The sequence below is a fragment of the Fusarium subglutinans genome (genome assembly GCF_013396075.1).
Source record: "Fusarium subglutinans strain NRRL 66333 chromosome Unknown NRRL66333_c0000296, whole genome shotgun sequence".
Lineage (NCBI taxonomy): Eukaryota > Fungi > Ascomycota > Sordariomycetes > Hypocreales > Nectriaceae > Fusarium > Fusarium subglutinans.
Window position 1 is genome coordinate 14878 of NW_023502359.1, and position 13895 is coordinate 28772.

A 13895-nucleotide genomic window follows, 5' to 3' on the forward strand; every position below is an offset into this window, starting at 1 on the left:
ACCATGTACCAGGTCATCTCATCCCCTATCGTGGCGGCACCTCAGAGCAACTATGTGCTCAAGATGCTGCACAACCAAAAGACGCTTTACGTACCTCAGAATGGCAAGAAGTCAACGCACGAGGTGTCGGACACAAAAGAAGATATGATGGAGATCTTCCATTCTGATGCCAGTGGCGCCGCAAGAGAGCTCAAAAAGCTCATGGGTCGTCGAAACTACGTTGCCTTTGTTTCATACGATCAGGACGCAGCGGCAGCAGTGCCCCAGACACCGTTCAGCCCTAACCCCAGCCTGACTGGCTCACAACAGGGCCTGTCCAAGGTGAGCCTGGCCGTCGACTTTGTGGTTCAGGGTGACGGAGCGTTCACGGCACCAACTAAATATGGCCCTGTCATCATCCCTCATTTGGAATATGGACGATGATTCTTAGTGGTAGTGGGACCCTGAAGTAAGGACACTGACTGGATTTCGCCATTTATAATGCACATATAGCGTTTCTACGATATTACGAAGACATATATATATACATCTTAAGATACCTTGTTGATTATCAGTTTGTCGAGCTTAGCAGGATTATACGGGTATGAGACGGGTCAATTTTAAACACATTTGGCCGGATATTCATGAAAACATTGCATGTTTCTTGGTCTCGTTTCTATGGTGTATATATGCTTTTGAATCTCATTCCAACGCCCAAATATGTACTTAGAGATCGAAGAGTTCCTTGAGGATACGCATGGTGTCTTCAGGTCCGGTGACGGAGTGGCCAGTTGTCCTGGAGTCGGTGTAAATCTCGTAGTCGTTGCCGCCCTCGAATGTCTTGTCGCCAAAGAAGTGGATGGTCTTGTAGGCGATACCATCAGGCTTCTTGGCCTCGTTCTCAAGGTGCTGGAGGCAGTAAGTCTTATCCCACCCGGTGGGGAACACATCGAAGGAGATCTGGCCACCAATGGAGAAGCTGTCCGGAGAATATCAGAAATCAGAGCATGCAATGGCGGATTAGGGATCATACGTACGTGAGGCCGAGGTGGCCGAATCGCTCCTTGAGAACAGCGACAAATTTCTCCCGAACCTTTGCGTCCTTGTCGAACGCCTCAAAGTCGTTTCGCTCCTGAGTGCTGGCGTTACGACCGACGGGGCTAATGTTGATCATTCCATTGCGGAATTCAATAAAGGTGCCGCGCTTGACGGGGATGTCGAGATCAGCAACGTAGTGGAGGACGAAGTTGGCAAGCTCCTTGTACTGTTCCTCGCCAATGAACTTGATGAAGGAGTTCGACTCGAGGGGTTCGCCGAGCTTGAAGGCAGTCAAGCCATTCTCGGAGAAGCAGAAGTCGAATAGGGCGGTGACGGGCTGTCCGGCGGGCTTGCCTAGCTGCTCTTGTTGCTTGGCGAAGTCCGAGCCACCAACATATCCGATAGCACACTTTGAGCGAAGTTTCTGAAGGATGTCGAGGATCTCGGGCGAGGCGTCCTGTATGGGTTAGCGACTGGAAGAGATTCAGGACAGGGTGTTTGAGCGTACCAGGCGTGCGGGTGTGAGCGTGCCGTCAACGTCGAAGAGGCAGATGGTGTCCTTGAGAGGACGCTCCTGGAGAGGAGTATACGAGGGAGGGGATACGAGAGCCATTGTGAATGCAGTTGTCGTCTGGAAAAGAGAGAGCCGAGACTGTAAGATACAGGAACAAGGTGAGATAGATAGGGGAGCTCCTTGGTGTTGAGGAGGGGACTCGACACTACCTAAACAAATGGATGGGAGAAGGTGGGGCAAGGATGGGGAGCTAGGTAGATTAGTAGGTACTTTACAGAGCATGTACGATGAAATTCAATGCGGGGCAGACTTGACGATGAACTACCTTAGTAGTAGGCACTGTACCTTACGTTACCTTACACCTCAAGTAACACAGGTACTGGATCCAAGATGCTGATCTTGGTGGCTCCAAGGACTTTCTTTATCATATAGATCTTGGCAGAGTCGTTGGGAATAACAACACAGGACCAACAATCTACAGACACAGGGAGAGGAAGTGATGTGGTTTCTCAAAGTTCTTCTCTAGTTTACATCCCTTGGGCCACGTTTACCGCTAGAGATCCAGGGGTTGGTCCACTGTTGGTTGACATTGGATCCATGGATGCAATTGGGATTAAAGGCAACACTTTCTGAGGACCATGATAATTAGATGATCGATGATGGTTGCAACCATCACCAAGCTTCTAAGAAGTAACAGCAATCAAGGAAGATTGGCTAGGTACTTAAGTACTAAGGTATCACATCTAAGGTAGGTAGTTTTGAATGCTCTGGACTGACAATTCGTTATTGCTCTAGGTAGGTACCTTACCTAAGGTACCTAGGTAGTCTTCCTCTCCTTGTTACCCCTCCACCAAAAGATCTTCACAACCTCCACTAGCGCAAGGAAACTTTTTAGTGGGTCACCTGTTACGCCCAGTCTCACCGCTAAATAAGGTAGCTCGCAGCAACCAGTGGGTCCCTCTTTCGAGGTGAGCACGGTGAACAAGTGGACAAGGATTAAATTCGGGATAGATGAATGGTCATTACCTGATGGATATCCATATATACTTGTATCAGGCAAGATCTCTCAAAACAGCTCTCGTTCGTCAAAAAAATAAATAGAGAAGAAGAAGAAAAGGCAAAGACATGTTATTGCTGGGTCTAAACAGTCGCTCAACGAATGGATGAATAAGACAAAGACGCCTTTTTAAACCCAACCAAGTCCATGGCAGGCTATGCCATTTCACCCCAAGCTCCAGTGAGCTCGACGATCACGTTTACGATTGTGCTCACTGCCCAGAGAGTGATCAGTCCCCATCCAATCTTGCGACTCAAGATCCATTTGTTCATGGGCACAACAATAAGCAAGCCCACGAGCGTGACAAGTAGTGTGATAGCTGAGATCATCAGCGTCCCACCGACTTGAATGCGGTATGGCTTGTACTTGATGGGATGACTGGGGTTCTTGCGATGCTTCTTGTTCGCCTTCTGGATTGTCATCATGGCACCGCCGATACCAATGCCCAGAAGGATGTTCAGCATAGGGCCACCGAAGCAAGCAGATCTAGATATCATATTAGCCCAGGTCCTTCAAGGAAGCCCTCGTACTTACAAAGCCATAACGGGATACCCAAGCCGTGCTATTGTTATGTCAGCGACTAGATCCCCCACACTGTTGCCAGCAGCAAATATGGTGAGACCTAATAGCGCTTCCGAGATGTCCAAGATAACACCAACTGTCTTGAGAACCCCTACAACCTCGCCTGCGATGGTTGAGATCCAAGCAATACTAATTATGAATCCCATAAAGCAAAGCAGATAATGATAACGAGGGGGTCTGTCCTCTGACGTGAAAACGACCATGACACCGAGAAGAATGAGAGATGCCAGGAGTGTGTAAAGCACCATACGGATTAAAGTTTTATGAGGGTTCTCCCACTCCTCCAAGGTATTGGCCCACAACACAAGGACAGCAAACTGGGGACCAGTAAAGAGTTGTAGCGCCACGAGCCATCGGTTCCAGCCTGTGCAGTCATTCTTGACACTGCTGGATGAATGCAAATCCGAAGCTGGCTTTGCCACTATGGCCGGTGGACCCAGAGAGAACTGCGAGGCAGCCAGAGTCTCTCCGTCTGCAGCATGTGCTGTAGAGGGTGTTGTCGCAAGACCAACGTGACTGTTGCCGCGGCTTGTGATGGTGTGTCTACGATAGCGCTCCCATTCCGACTCTCCTTCTGGCTCAATCGCCGAGTGCTCGATTGATATGGGTGGAGCATTGTGCCCAACACCTTGATGATCGTGATGGTAATGATCGGTGTGGTCATTGAGTGCCTCGAGGATAGATGATTCGCCGTCTGTTGTTTCCGAGTCTACGACGGGCAAAGTCACCACCAAAAGAAAGATGCTTGGGACGGAGATGGCACTGACAAATTTGTCCCATGCCGTCTTCTCTTTCCAGCCTTGCAATGTAGGGAACAAAGTTGCCCACAAGACATGGGGAGCTGGTAGCACGGCATAAGGCCACCATCTAACAGGACGTGATGGTGCATCGACTGTCAGTTGCAAGTCGGCAAATGGTGTCTCACGGCTTGCTGGACCCGGTGCAACGGTACTGGGTGATACTCCTCCTGGCGACACAAACTCAATCGGGTCAACCTGGTAATTAGGTGTAAGCAGTGCTGGCGAGTCACTGTACATAGGGAAAGGCGTGTTAGGCGAGGAGCGGTCGCTGTAACTGCTACGTCGGCTGGAAGGTATTTGCAGGCGAAGCTCGGGAGTCAGCAGCTGTCCTTTCTGGTCTTCTGGAGGCGCATCATGGGTGGTCCCACTAGGACCGACAGGAGGCGCTGCCAAGTTTCCTCCTACAGTGTAGGATGGGCTGGGGCTTGATGCCCTCGTTCCACTGGCTGTTGAGCCCGGAACGGACAACGTCGGCTCAGATCCGTTGCGGCGTGGAATGTGTAGGTCCGGGTGAGTAGTCACACCAACTGGGACGTCTCCAGAAGAGAGTGCTCTGTTCCTTATAGGTGCGTGCTCACCAGTGTTGGGGTCCAACTGGCCATCAGACCGAGCCGATTCCGCGATTGTTGCGGTGGTCTGCCTGCGCCGGTGCACATGATAATCCGAGTAGCTTCTACCTGGGATCGTGGACAGCTGTAAATTACCCTCGCGTTGTAGTTGCGCCAAAGCAGACCGAAATTCCAGTGCACCTACAAGACTAGGTCGGATGGGCGTCATTGTGTTTCGTCTAACTCCACGACCCCGCAGAACTCGCATGCTACTGGCAACCTCGGCTGCAACCATGCGATCATGGTCTTCACTAGACGTGTCGCTTTCAGCTCGCTGAGGCGTACCGTCAACCTCGATTCTGGGCCCGGCTTCAAGGAGCGAGATATCAGGCGGCGTAGCGTGCGCGGTGCCAGGGCCAGGGCCAGCATCATCTGGGTCGTCTCTATATGGCTCACCGGCTAACTCGTCCCTGGAGTGACCTAGAGCTGCATACACATGGCTGCGCGCTTCGCCTTCTCTGCGTTGTCTAGCTTTGCGTCTCGTGGAGTACCAGTGCCATGTTACAACAGTAACGACATACACTCCATAGTACCCTATCATCACCCAACACTCCCATAAGTGTAGGTGGCCATCAGCTAGGAAGATCATGGTGAAGACGACCGCAAGAATGAAGAAGCAAATATCGCGTGTGTATGACTTCCGATCAACACGAAACTCCCTCACCAATGCCATAGAACCAGCAACGACACCTGTGATAAAGCTTGCCGCGCCGATTAGCTCTCCAACGGCCATGCTGGCGCTATTAGAGCCCATGGCTGCGAAGGTGCTGAACACATCGGGAGACCCATTGCCAAAGGCGAGAAATGTGACGCCTGCCAAACTCTCGCTCAGGCCAAGAACTGTCGCTATCGTGCTTAGGTTGACACTGAAGAAATCACTTGCAGCGATGCCGATGGTGGTGAAGAGGAGGCCCAGCCAAAGCACGAGAACTGTGAATGCGACGGGTCTTGCATTGCCGAAAGAGCAATAATACAGTTCAATATAGTGTATAAGCCCGGCATCATCATCGGTGCAGTATTGACGCACAAAGGCGCATTTGTCCACAGCGTCATGGACTTGATTGCACTCGGGGGTTTCGACCGCAGAGGAACTGCGCTTGAAGAGCAAATCGGGATCTGCCGCGCGATTCGAGACGGACTGCGCGAAGGTTGTATGCGACAAAAATGAATATGCAGTCAAGACTGATAGAAGGAGGACCGTAGTATAGAAAGGACGAGACTGTAAGCGGCTGCCTCTGGGAAAACGTCTGGGAGTCGCATTGGAATCTTTGGTAGTCTTGTTGATGGGGCAAAGAAGCCCACGGGGGGTGGTATTCGTCATGTTGGAACTGGTATCGTCATGTCATGAAGTAGCTTCTCTGGATGCCATTATGATCTTGAAAGAGAAAGAAAAACAATGAACAAGAACAGGTCTTATGAAGCTTAAGAATATAAATTGAGATGCGATTCAGGGAGAGGAGTAGGAAAGATGCAGAGGAAATGTTTGGAGAAACAAGAATTGGATTCAGTGCTAGATAAGGTAAGGTTTAAAGGTTTAATAAAGTGTCGGTCGTATCTTGACGTTACATGCTCCCAAGTCCGTGGCATGCCCCATTCCCACGTTAACTTAACCGAGGGGGGAATCGTGGATCGGTGATCGAGAATCTTAATATCCCCCGTTATGCATCGACTTTCCCGTTTGTAGCATGCAGAAATCCAGTTTCCAGCATTTTAGCGTCTCTTTGCGACGGGTTTGTTACAACCTAGTTTGGTGATGGTGACGAGGATGAAGGGAGGCCGCCTGTTCCATGTTCACCTAGAGATAGGTAGGTAGGTAGGTACCTTACGTAGTAGACATAACCGAGATAGATATACCTTACTAAAGAGTGCTTGCCACAGTTAGTGTATGAGTGAGGTGTGGCTACCTTACTAGCTCCATGATTGGCAGGAGCCACCAAGACACAGCTGATCCAGTTCAGAGCTCCCAGTGACGGACTGATCGCTAAACATGACAGGAGTTGCTTGCTTCCAAGTCGACACAGTACACCGACTTCTCTGCCGCTTGCACGTCCAACGTCGGGTCTCTTGGTTAAGCTTCTCATCTCCAACGTGCTTGCTTTAGGTTAGGTTGCGCCACGTGCTTACTGCAAACTTGGTGATCAGACGGGATAACTTAGGTGCATGGGCATGGGCAGGGGTAAGTTACCATTGGGTTGTTTGGACTGTTCCTGCCTTGGCAGCGTCTGTTGTCCGTGATGTTCCGTTTCAGACGGAGAGTACATATCCGTACCTCCGTGCCTCTTTGGGCTGTGGCTGTCACCTCCAGCCACAGTTGGGGCCTAAGGCTAAACAATAACATACCATTGAGGTTACCCCACACACCGCCCGCCCCTCGTGCTACCTCCATAGCAGTTGGCATTTATTTTGTTTACTTTGGCCAGGGGGTCCCGCAACACGACGACGACAACGCGATAGGCCTCGTCCAAACACGCCCTTTTTATCCCCCCAAAACCCACACAAACAAATCGAAAATGCCTCGAGTTGCTCAAGTCCCCCGGACGGGGAGTGCCAGGAACAACACAGGCTCTAGAACGGCCTCACCATTCATAACGCAGTCACCCGTCAAGTCAGTCATCGATTCCCCAGCAACAACTGCGGTGTGCTAATGCAACTATCCAGAATCCCCCTCAACGACGATGTGTCAGAGAAGGGCCAGCGCATGAGCTCCAGGAGAGCTCTCCACGAAAGACAATTTAACGAGATCAAGAAGGCCGCAACTCCTCGCAAGGTTGGCCTTCGCCTTGACGACATGGAGAACGGTGATCCCCAAACTCCCCGCGGCGGCCGCGCCAGCAATATCGAAGATGACGAGGGCTTTGTGGTCGGAGGCTCTGCGGTCACGCCTATGAAGCGTGTGCCGCTCCTCGCCAATTTCGAAGAATGGATGAAGATGGCCACCGACAACAAAATCAACGCCACAAATTCATGGAACTTCGCTCTCATAGACTACTTTCACGATATGTCACTCCTCAAGGAAGGCGACGGTGTGAACTTCCAAAAGGCCAGCTGTACGTTGGACGGATGCGTCAAGATCTACACCAACCGTGTGGACAGCGTCGCAACGGAAACAGGGAAGCTATTGAGTGGCCTCGCCGATAGCAACACCGCCAAGAAGAAAGACAAAGATGGCGAGGATGCCGACGAGAGCGACGAAGAAGAACTAGATGAGGATGGTAACGTAAAAAAGAAGCCCAAGAAGAAGGTATAGCAGACATCCGGACACTCCCCAAAGGTTCAAACTAACATTTACTAGACACAACGATCATCTGAAGCAACCCTTGCCCCCTCCTTCAATTCGCTGCAGCTCAAAAAGTTTGAGCTTGAATTCGCAGTCGATCCCTTGTTCAAAAAGGCATCCGCCGATTTTGATGAGGGCGGCGCCAAGGGTCTTCTTCTAAACCATCTAATGATCGATTCACAAGGACGTATCGTCTTTGACAGTAGCGACGATAATGGCGATGCCACCACCCTTGGAAAGACGAAGACCGGCGATGTAGAGGGCGACGGAGAGGACGAGGAGGCCGAGAACGATCCGGAGGAGGAGGATCTGGAAGATGAGGAAGAAGCCGACGACGTCGAAATCGATGTTGGGGTTCTCGGTGCCAAGTTCATCCCCGACTTGCACCGACTCGACGAGCTTGATGTTTGTCCTTCTCTCAAGACGTTTGATCTTGGCGATCCTTCGGGATCCATGGATATTCCATTCCTGAAGGCACCCGACGATTGGAGACAGGACCAGGACATGGAAAAGACCCCGGGAGCGCTTGGTGACTTTTCCGGTCTCGTAATCGATGGTGACGAAGCAGCAGGCTTCGATGATGATGACCTCGCCCTGGGAGCCTTCGATGCCGCTGATAATGTTGCTTTTGGTGAGGGCGGCGAGGCTTGGGCTAGAGAAGCCGCCCTGGAGCCACAGATGCGAGTGTACGACGCTGGCCCTGGTGAAGAGGGTGGTGAGGGGGATGAGATCGACGGCAACGGTGAATACGTTGTTTCAATGACGAGCGCGCAGAAGGCGGACAAGATGCACGAGGACATCCTTGGGTTTTTCGACCAGGCGTTGCAAAAGAATTGGGCGAGCGCGGAGCACTGGAGGATAAGGAAGATCAAGGATGTGAGTAAGCCGGCAACAGAGACAAAGAAGCGCAAAGAGAAAGAGCCCTTTGAAATCGATTTTGCCGCACCGCTGGATTCACACACTTCGGATATCATTCATACACAAGCCACCAACAATTCGGCCATTAGCATGCCCAAGAAGGATTGGAAGTCCAAGTCACGCAATCTTCTGCCCGACGACAAGCACTTTAACTCCAAGTCTCTACTAAGCCTGTTCCTCAAGCCAAAGGCACGGATGGGCAAACGACGCACAGGTTTCAGCTCTCGTGGTGGGGGTGGCTTTGGTAATGCCGGGGCAGATATTCAACCTGATGGTGAAATGGACGAAGCATTCTGGGCCAACCAAAAGGCTCCGCAACATACGGATGAGACAGTGTTGCCTGAAGGCGATTATGATGCCAACTTCTTCCAGGACGATGGCATGCCATTCCCCGGTGGTGGTGACTTGGACGACGATGACGATCTAGAATTTGCGGACGCAAGAGAGCACTTCTCACCAGGGCTTGACGGGCAAGCTGGACTCACTGATGGCGGAGGGCTCACGGCTCTGCTTAATGGAGAGACAGTAACTAATACTGGAGCATTTGGAACGACACTGGTCACCCAAACGAGGCGCGTACGACCCGAGTATGTGCAATATGCTAGGGTAGCCAAGAAGGTGGATGTGCGAAGGTTGAAGGAAGAGTTGTGGAAGGGCATGGATGTTGACATTCTTCAAGTAAGTTATCCTGCACAGTCCAAAACGACGACGTGGCATTATGCTAACACATCTAACTGCAGAAACAACCTGAGTCCCAAGCAGTGGATGTCAGCGAACCTAAGCAAGAAGAGACGCTCAAGTTCACAGAGATCATGAACAATCTGCAGACCGTATATCCCAAGCCGGTGATGGATGATATTTCAACCTCATTCTGCTTTATCTGCCTTCTGCACTTGGCCAATGAGAAGGGTCTTGTGATTGACAACACACCTGGCCTGTCGGAACTTGAGATCCGCAGGGATTGGTCGGCGGAGATTGTCGAGGGTGAATAGCGGGAGCGGTTTTGAACTATGTAACCACTTGTCTTGAGTATATTATGAAGTGGCCATGTATTTGTTTGTTTGACGAGTCATGCATGAGATGCTTACGGAGTCGTTCAAGAGACACCTAGCAATGCATGGTATGGCATGGAAGATAATGTGATATCCTGGCGTTGGGGGGGGAGAAGTCAACAGCAACAACATCTAGAGTACTTGTTTTGAATGAAGGACACGAAGGAATGATTAACTGATCATACTCATGAGTTTTGCTTTGCACCATGTGGATGCCGACTGGAAGATCCTCATTTGCAGCCTCTTTTCGCGGGGTTCATTCCATTTTATTGCAGATATGAAGAAAGCAAGTTTGAATTTTTGAGTGAGTGAGCGTTTGTGGTCTCTTAGTTCACATCCAAGTTTTCTCAATGTTAGTACTTGGTCAATGGTAACATGACTTGGCATCCATTTCCTAATCTCGCAGCTGCTAGAATACCAATGCTATAAAATTAATCATTCTATTATCTAATCTAATATAATACAATACGTGAATACTTCCAATTCCTATGGCTAAAGGGAATTGATTAGCCGTACAAGCCCTATTATCTGGGTAAGTAAGTACTGAGGATTGCAGAGACATGGTATTGCAAACCAACTCATATAGGAACCCCAGTACCTAGAGAGAAAGATTCCAGCTCATATGCTCAAGATCAGATCCTGATTGCTTTGCCATTTGTACAGGTAAAACAGATAAACTCCTACTCAAGATCTGTATTTTACGGTACCTGGGGTAGACGCCCAGGTCTGACAGGGTGGAGCCATCGAGTCAAGTACGTACCCCAGTATCCTGGTCTCTGACCAACTCATAGGCTTTTGTGGCTGCGCCATGACGTTGAAACGGGTTACAAACTGGACCCTTATGACGATGTTGATTAATTGTGGGGGGGGCCAAAGCAGACGAGAGAACAAGAACAAAGCAACTTTCCGGAGGTAGATAAGTCTGAATAAGGAAGGACCCTTGAGATCGTCTCGTTCTTTTCATTTTTGTTCATCCTTCTCCTTTTTTCTCGTCTTTGACTTCTCCTCATAACCTACCTTACTATGTCGCCCACCTAAGGTACTTAGGTACCTATTGCTTCGATTTACTACTACACACGTAGATAGCAGCTACCTAGGTACCTATCCAGCCACAACTCCTATATGTCTGTAGCATAGGTACCTTATACAATACACATCAATCGACAACCTCCCTTGTCTTCCGAATTACCAAGATCCCGGGACTGGCCCTCTCTCGCCGCAATGATCTGGTGGTGGTCTTACTCCTGCCAAATCCCTCGAATCAGCACACCAATCTTGTTCCCCGATGTAGACACGCACTACTCACTCATATATATATATAACATGTCATGAATTGGCATTGTTACTGCCGTACGTTTCCATACTCAACTCCTGATCATTTTCTTGTAATACCTAATTCATTGCACACTAAAAAACAACAGAGTATGTGCCCTCGAATAATCCAGTTACAAACGTTGATAACCCTGCAACTATATACCAGTCAAGTTCCTCATGACTTCCGAATGCTACTTTTTGGACCCTTTCAAACCTCTTTCCAACCCAAAGTCAAAGCACCTAACGCCAGAACCGCGATTGCGCGACCCGATATTACCACAGCAGCCATTATAAGCACTCGTCCACGTGTACCACCATCCACCTGAAGACCGAATCATGAAATGGAAAAGACTTGACATCATTATGCGTGGGTATCGGATAAGATAAGAAACAAAAGGGGTCCTCAGGGGCGAGCAAGTTGCATCTCGACACATGCGTTTTGGTGTCGAATACGGTAACAATATGCTACGAGCATAATTTCATCGTCACCACCCTTCATCGTCGTTCGTCTCGTTCGTGTTTTTCGACAAGCTCGCCGGCTCTTAGCAAGACGCTCATGCCGTCGAGGCGAGTCCTGAAGGACCGATCCTCGATTGGGGCCATTAGATCAGGTGCCGGTGTCATTGGCACATCGTTGTCCACCATATATTCGCCATTCCTGGCTGGAGGGCCAGTGGGTGGCAACGGTCGAGAGCCTTGAAAGCCGAGTTAGCTTGGACTTCTTAACGAAGCCTCCACAGATTCAAGTACCATATCCCCTAGGCACGACGCCATGGCCAAAATATGGCCTTGCGAGTGGCATAGGGTCTGTTGGGCTCGGGGTCGTCGTACCAGTACCCAACCCGGAAACAGGAGAACCTCGTTCGAACATTGCCGCGTTGGCAGCAACAACTGGTGTCGGCAGTGTCTGGTGGTGGGAAAGGAGAGCGTGGATTGGGAGAGGTCCTTCGCCGGGAGTCCGTGCAAAGCCCCCCGCTGGACTCACTGAACCAATACTGCTGCTGGAAGATGGTTCGTGCCGGAGGAGAGGGGGCTTGGGTGGCGCTGATGGAAGCACATTGGGGACTTCGGGTACCGACCTAGGATGGTTCGCGGCAACAAAACCACTCGAATAAGGATTACCTTCCGACCCAGATGCAATTGGCATCCCTCTCCTTCCATCTTCGAGCATGTTGGATAACGAGGGTAGATGTTGGTGTGAAACTTCTACTCCCCGACCCCCTTCTCGCCAGGACTGCTGGCGCTTGGGAGCCTGGTAATGAGGTTCCCGGGGGCTTCCAGCATCGAAGTGAGCGGCCTGGGGTGAAGACATGGTCTCGTCGTTCGAATTTGCCTGGGATAACAGAGTTGGCGTAGTCGATGAATGCTGCGATTCAGCTATCGATGCAATCGAATTCAACCTTTCCCGCCCACAAGGTGGTGGCTCACTACCCTGTAACCTCTCGCTACCACTGCCGCTCGAAGTGTTCCCTCCCGGTGTCATGGTGCTGCTGCTGCTGCTGCTGTGTCGTAAACGAACGGGATCCAATTTTGTCCTTTTGGAGACATCGGCTAGTCAACGGCGGGATGTCAGTTATACTGCTATGTCAACGTGTGATGGATTTAATGCCATCCAGCTACAAACCTTGAGTACGTTTGGCCTGCTTCTCCTTGAACTCGTGAAGATATTGCATATACTTCCGATAGTCGGCCGTTTTCTTATATTCCATCAAGTCACGGTGGTACTTCTCCTTATCGGCATTTGCTTGGCTTTCATATGCCTCCTTTTCGCTTGCATTCAGGTTCTGCCAATTCTCTCCGACGAGTTTTGCAATTTCTGTGAACGTGAGATTTTGGCTTTTCAAGTCTTCCCTCATTTCTTTTCATCGTTTGTCAGTAAGTCTTCATGAACAACGAGCGCATGTCAGGGCACAACTCACTGTTGGAAAACAATACATATGCTGACGGGGGCCTCTCAGGGGCATTCTCGTCAGGCTGATGCCTTGTTAGTCATCAAGTCGCCACTTGAGAAATGCAAAGTTTTAACTCACCTTAGGGTGACGCCGATACTTTCGTTTGGCAACACCATGTCCTTCGGGCGGTAGTTCCGTCCGAGTTGGCTCAGGCTGCACACTATCCGATTTTGCATCCTCGCTGGTTGGCCTGACAGGGGTTACCAATGACACCGATGGGGAGATGCCTCTGGCATTAGCTATCCTTCTCTGGAGCTTCTAAAGAAATCGCGTTAGCAGCTGCCTTAGTAGGCGTTGACAGGAACCATACCCTCCGGTGGCCTAGCTTGACACCCAAGGCATCTCTGAAAAAGGCTGTTAGTGGTTGTGGTTAATCAGTCCAGTAAGAAGGAAACATACAGATCTGACTCCTGGATGTCAAGAATGATATCCCACTCATCGAAACCTTGCTCAACGAATGCACCAAGATACTGGGACAATCCCAACTCGGCAAAAATTGACTCAAGATCGGGAGACATATAGCCCAGCTGGAAAGTTCCGGGGAACCTCCCTCCAAAGACAAACAGTTTTTTCGAATTAATTGGTGCCAGTGTGGCGATTCAGTTTCGTCCCAGGTACAAGTTGCCAGGTTGCGTTACAATTTGATGAGGAACAAAGGTATCAAGTGATCCGGCCAATTCAATGCGTCAAGGGTGTGCCCAGTGTACGTCTGGTATTATGTCCGGTTTCGTCTTTCATACAAATGTGTTTACCACTGATATGAGGCCTTTGATGGTCTTTCTTATTGGTTGGTTGTGTTGATGG

General features: G+C 50.2%; 5 protein-coding genes across 5 annotated transcripts; 2 read left to right on the forward strand and 3 right to left on the reverse strand.

Moving 5' to 3' along the window:
* Positions 1–3: 3 nt before the first annotated feature.
* Positions 4–423, forward strand: FSUBG_12885 (WW domain protein; the record flags this gene model as incomplete). The annotated part of the gene is made up of 1 exon (XM_036677718.1): positions 4–423. The coding sequence occupies one exon, from the start codon at positions 4–6 to the stop codon at positions 421–423; it is 420 nt and encodes a 139-aa protein (XP_036531644.1).
* Positions 424–705: 282 nt separating this feature from the next.
* On the reverse strand, positions 706–1630 carry FSUBG_12886 (phosphomannomutase; the record flags this gene model as incomplete). The annotated part of the gene is made up of 3 exons (XM_036677719.1): positions 706–958; positions 1017–1474; positions 1526–1630. 3 exons carry the CDS (start codon positions 1628–1630, stop codon positions 706–708), a joined length of 816 nt encoding a protein of 271 aa, XP_036531645.1.
* Positions 1631–2743: 1113 nt separating this feature from the next.
* On the reverse strand, positions 2744–5899 carry FSUBG_12887 (cation exchanger; the record flags this gene model as incomplete). Its single annotated transcript, XM_036677720.1, has 2 exons — positions 2744–3074; positions 3123–5899. The coding sequence occupies 2 exons, from the start codon at positions 5897–5899 to the stop codon at positions 2744–2746; spliced, it is 3108 nt and encodes a 1035-aa protein (XP_036531646.1).
* A 1189-nt stretch (positions 5900–7088) lies between these two features.
* FSUBG_12888 (condensin complex subunit 2) lies at positions 7089–9765 on the forward strand (the record flags this gene model as incomplete). Its single annotated transcript, XM_036677721.1, has 4 exons — positions 7089–7183; positions 7237–7819; positions 7871–9451; positions 9514–9765. The coding sequence occupies 4 exons, from the start codon at positions 7089–7091 to the stop codon at positions 9763–9765; spliced, it is 2511 nt and encodes an 836-aa protein (XP_036531647.1).
* A 1869-nt stretch (positions 9766–11634) lies between these two features.
* On the reverse strand, positions 11635–13609 carry FSUBG_12889 (uncharacterized protein; the record flags this gene model as incomplete). Its single annotated transcript, XM_036677722.1, has 8 exons — positions 11635–11834; positions 11890–12218; positions 12262–12505; positions 12764–12997; positions 13059–13113; positions 13170–13349; positions 13402–13435; positions 13491–13609. The coding sequence occupies 8 exons, from the start codon at positions 13607–13609 to the stop codon at positions 11635–11637; spliced, it is 1395 nt and encodes a 464-aa protein (XP_036531648.1).
* Between the last annotated feature and the right edge of the window lie 286 nt (positions 13610–13895).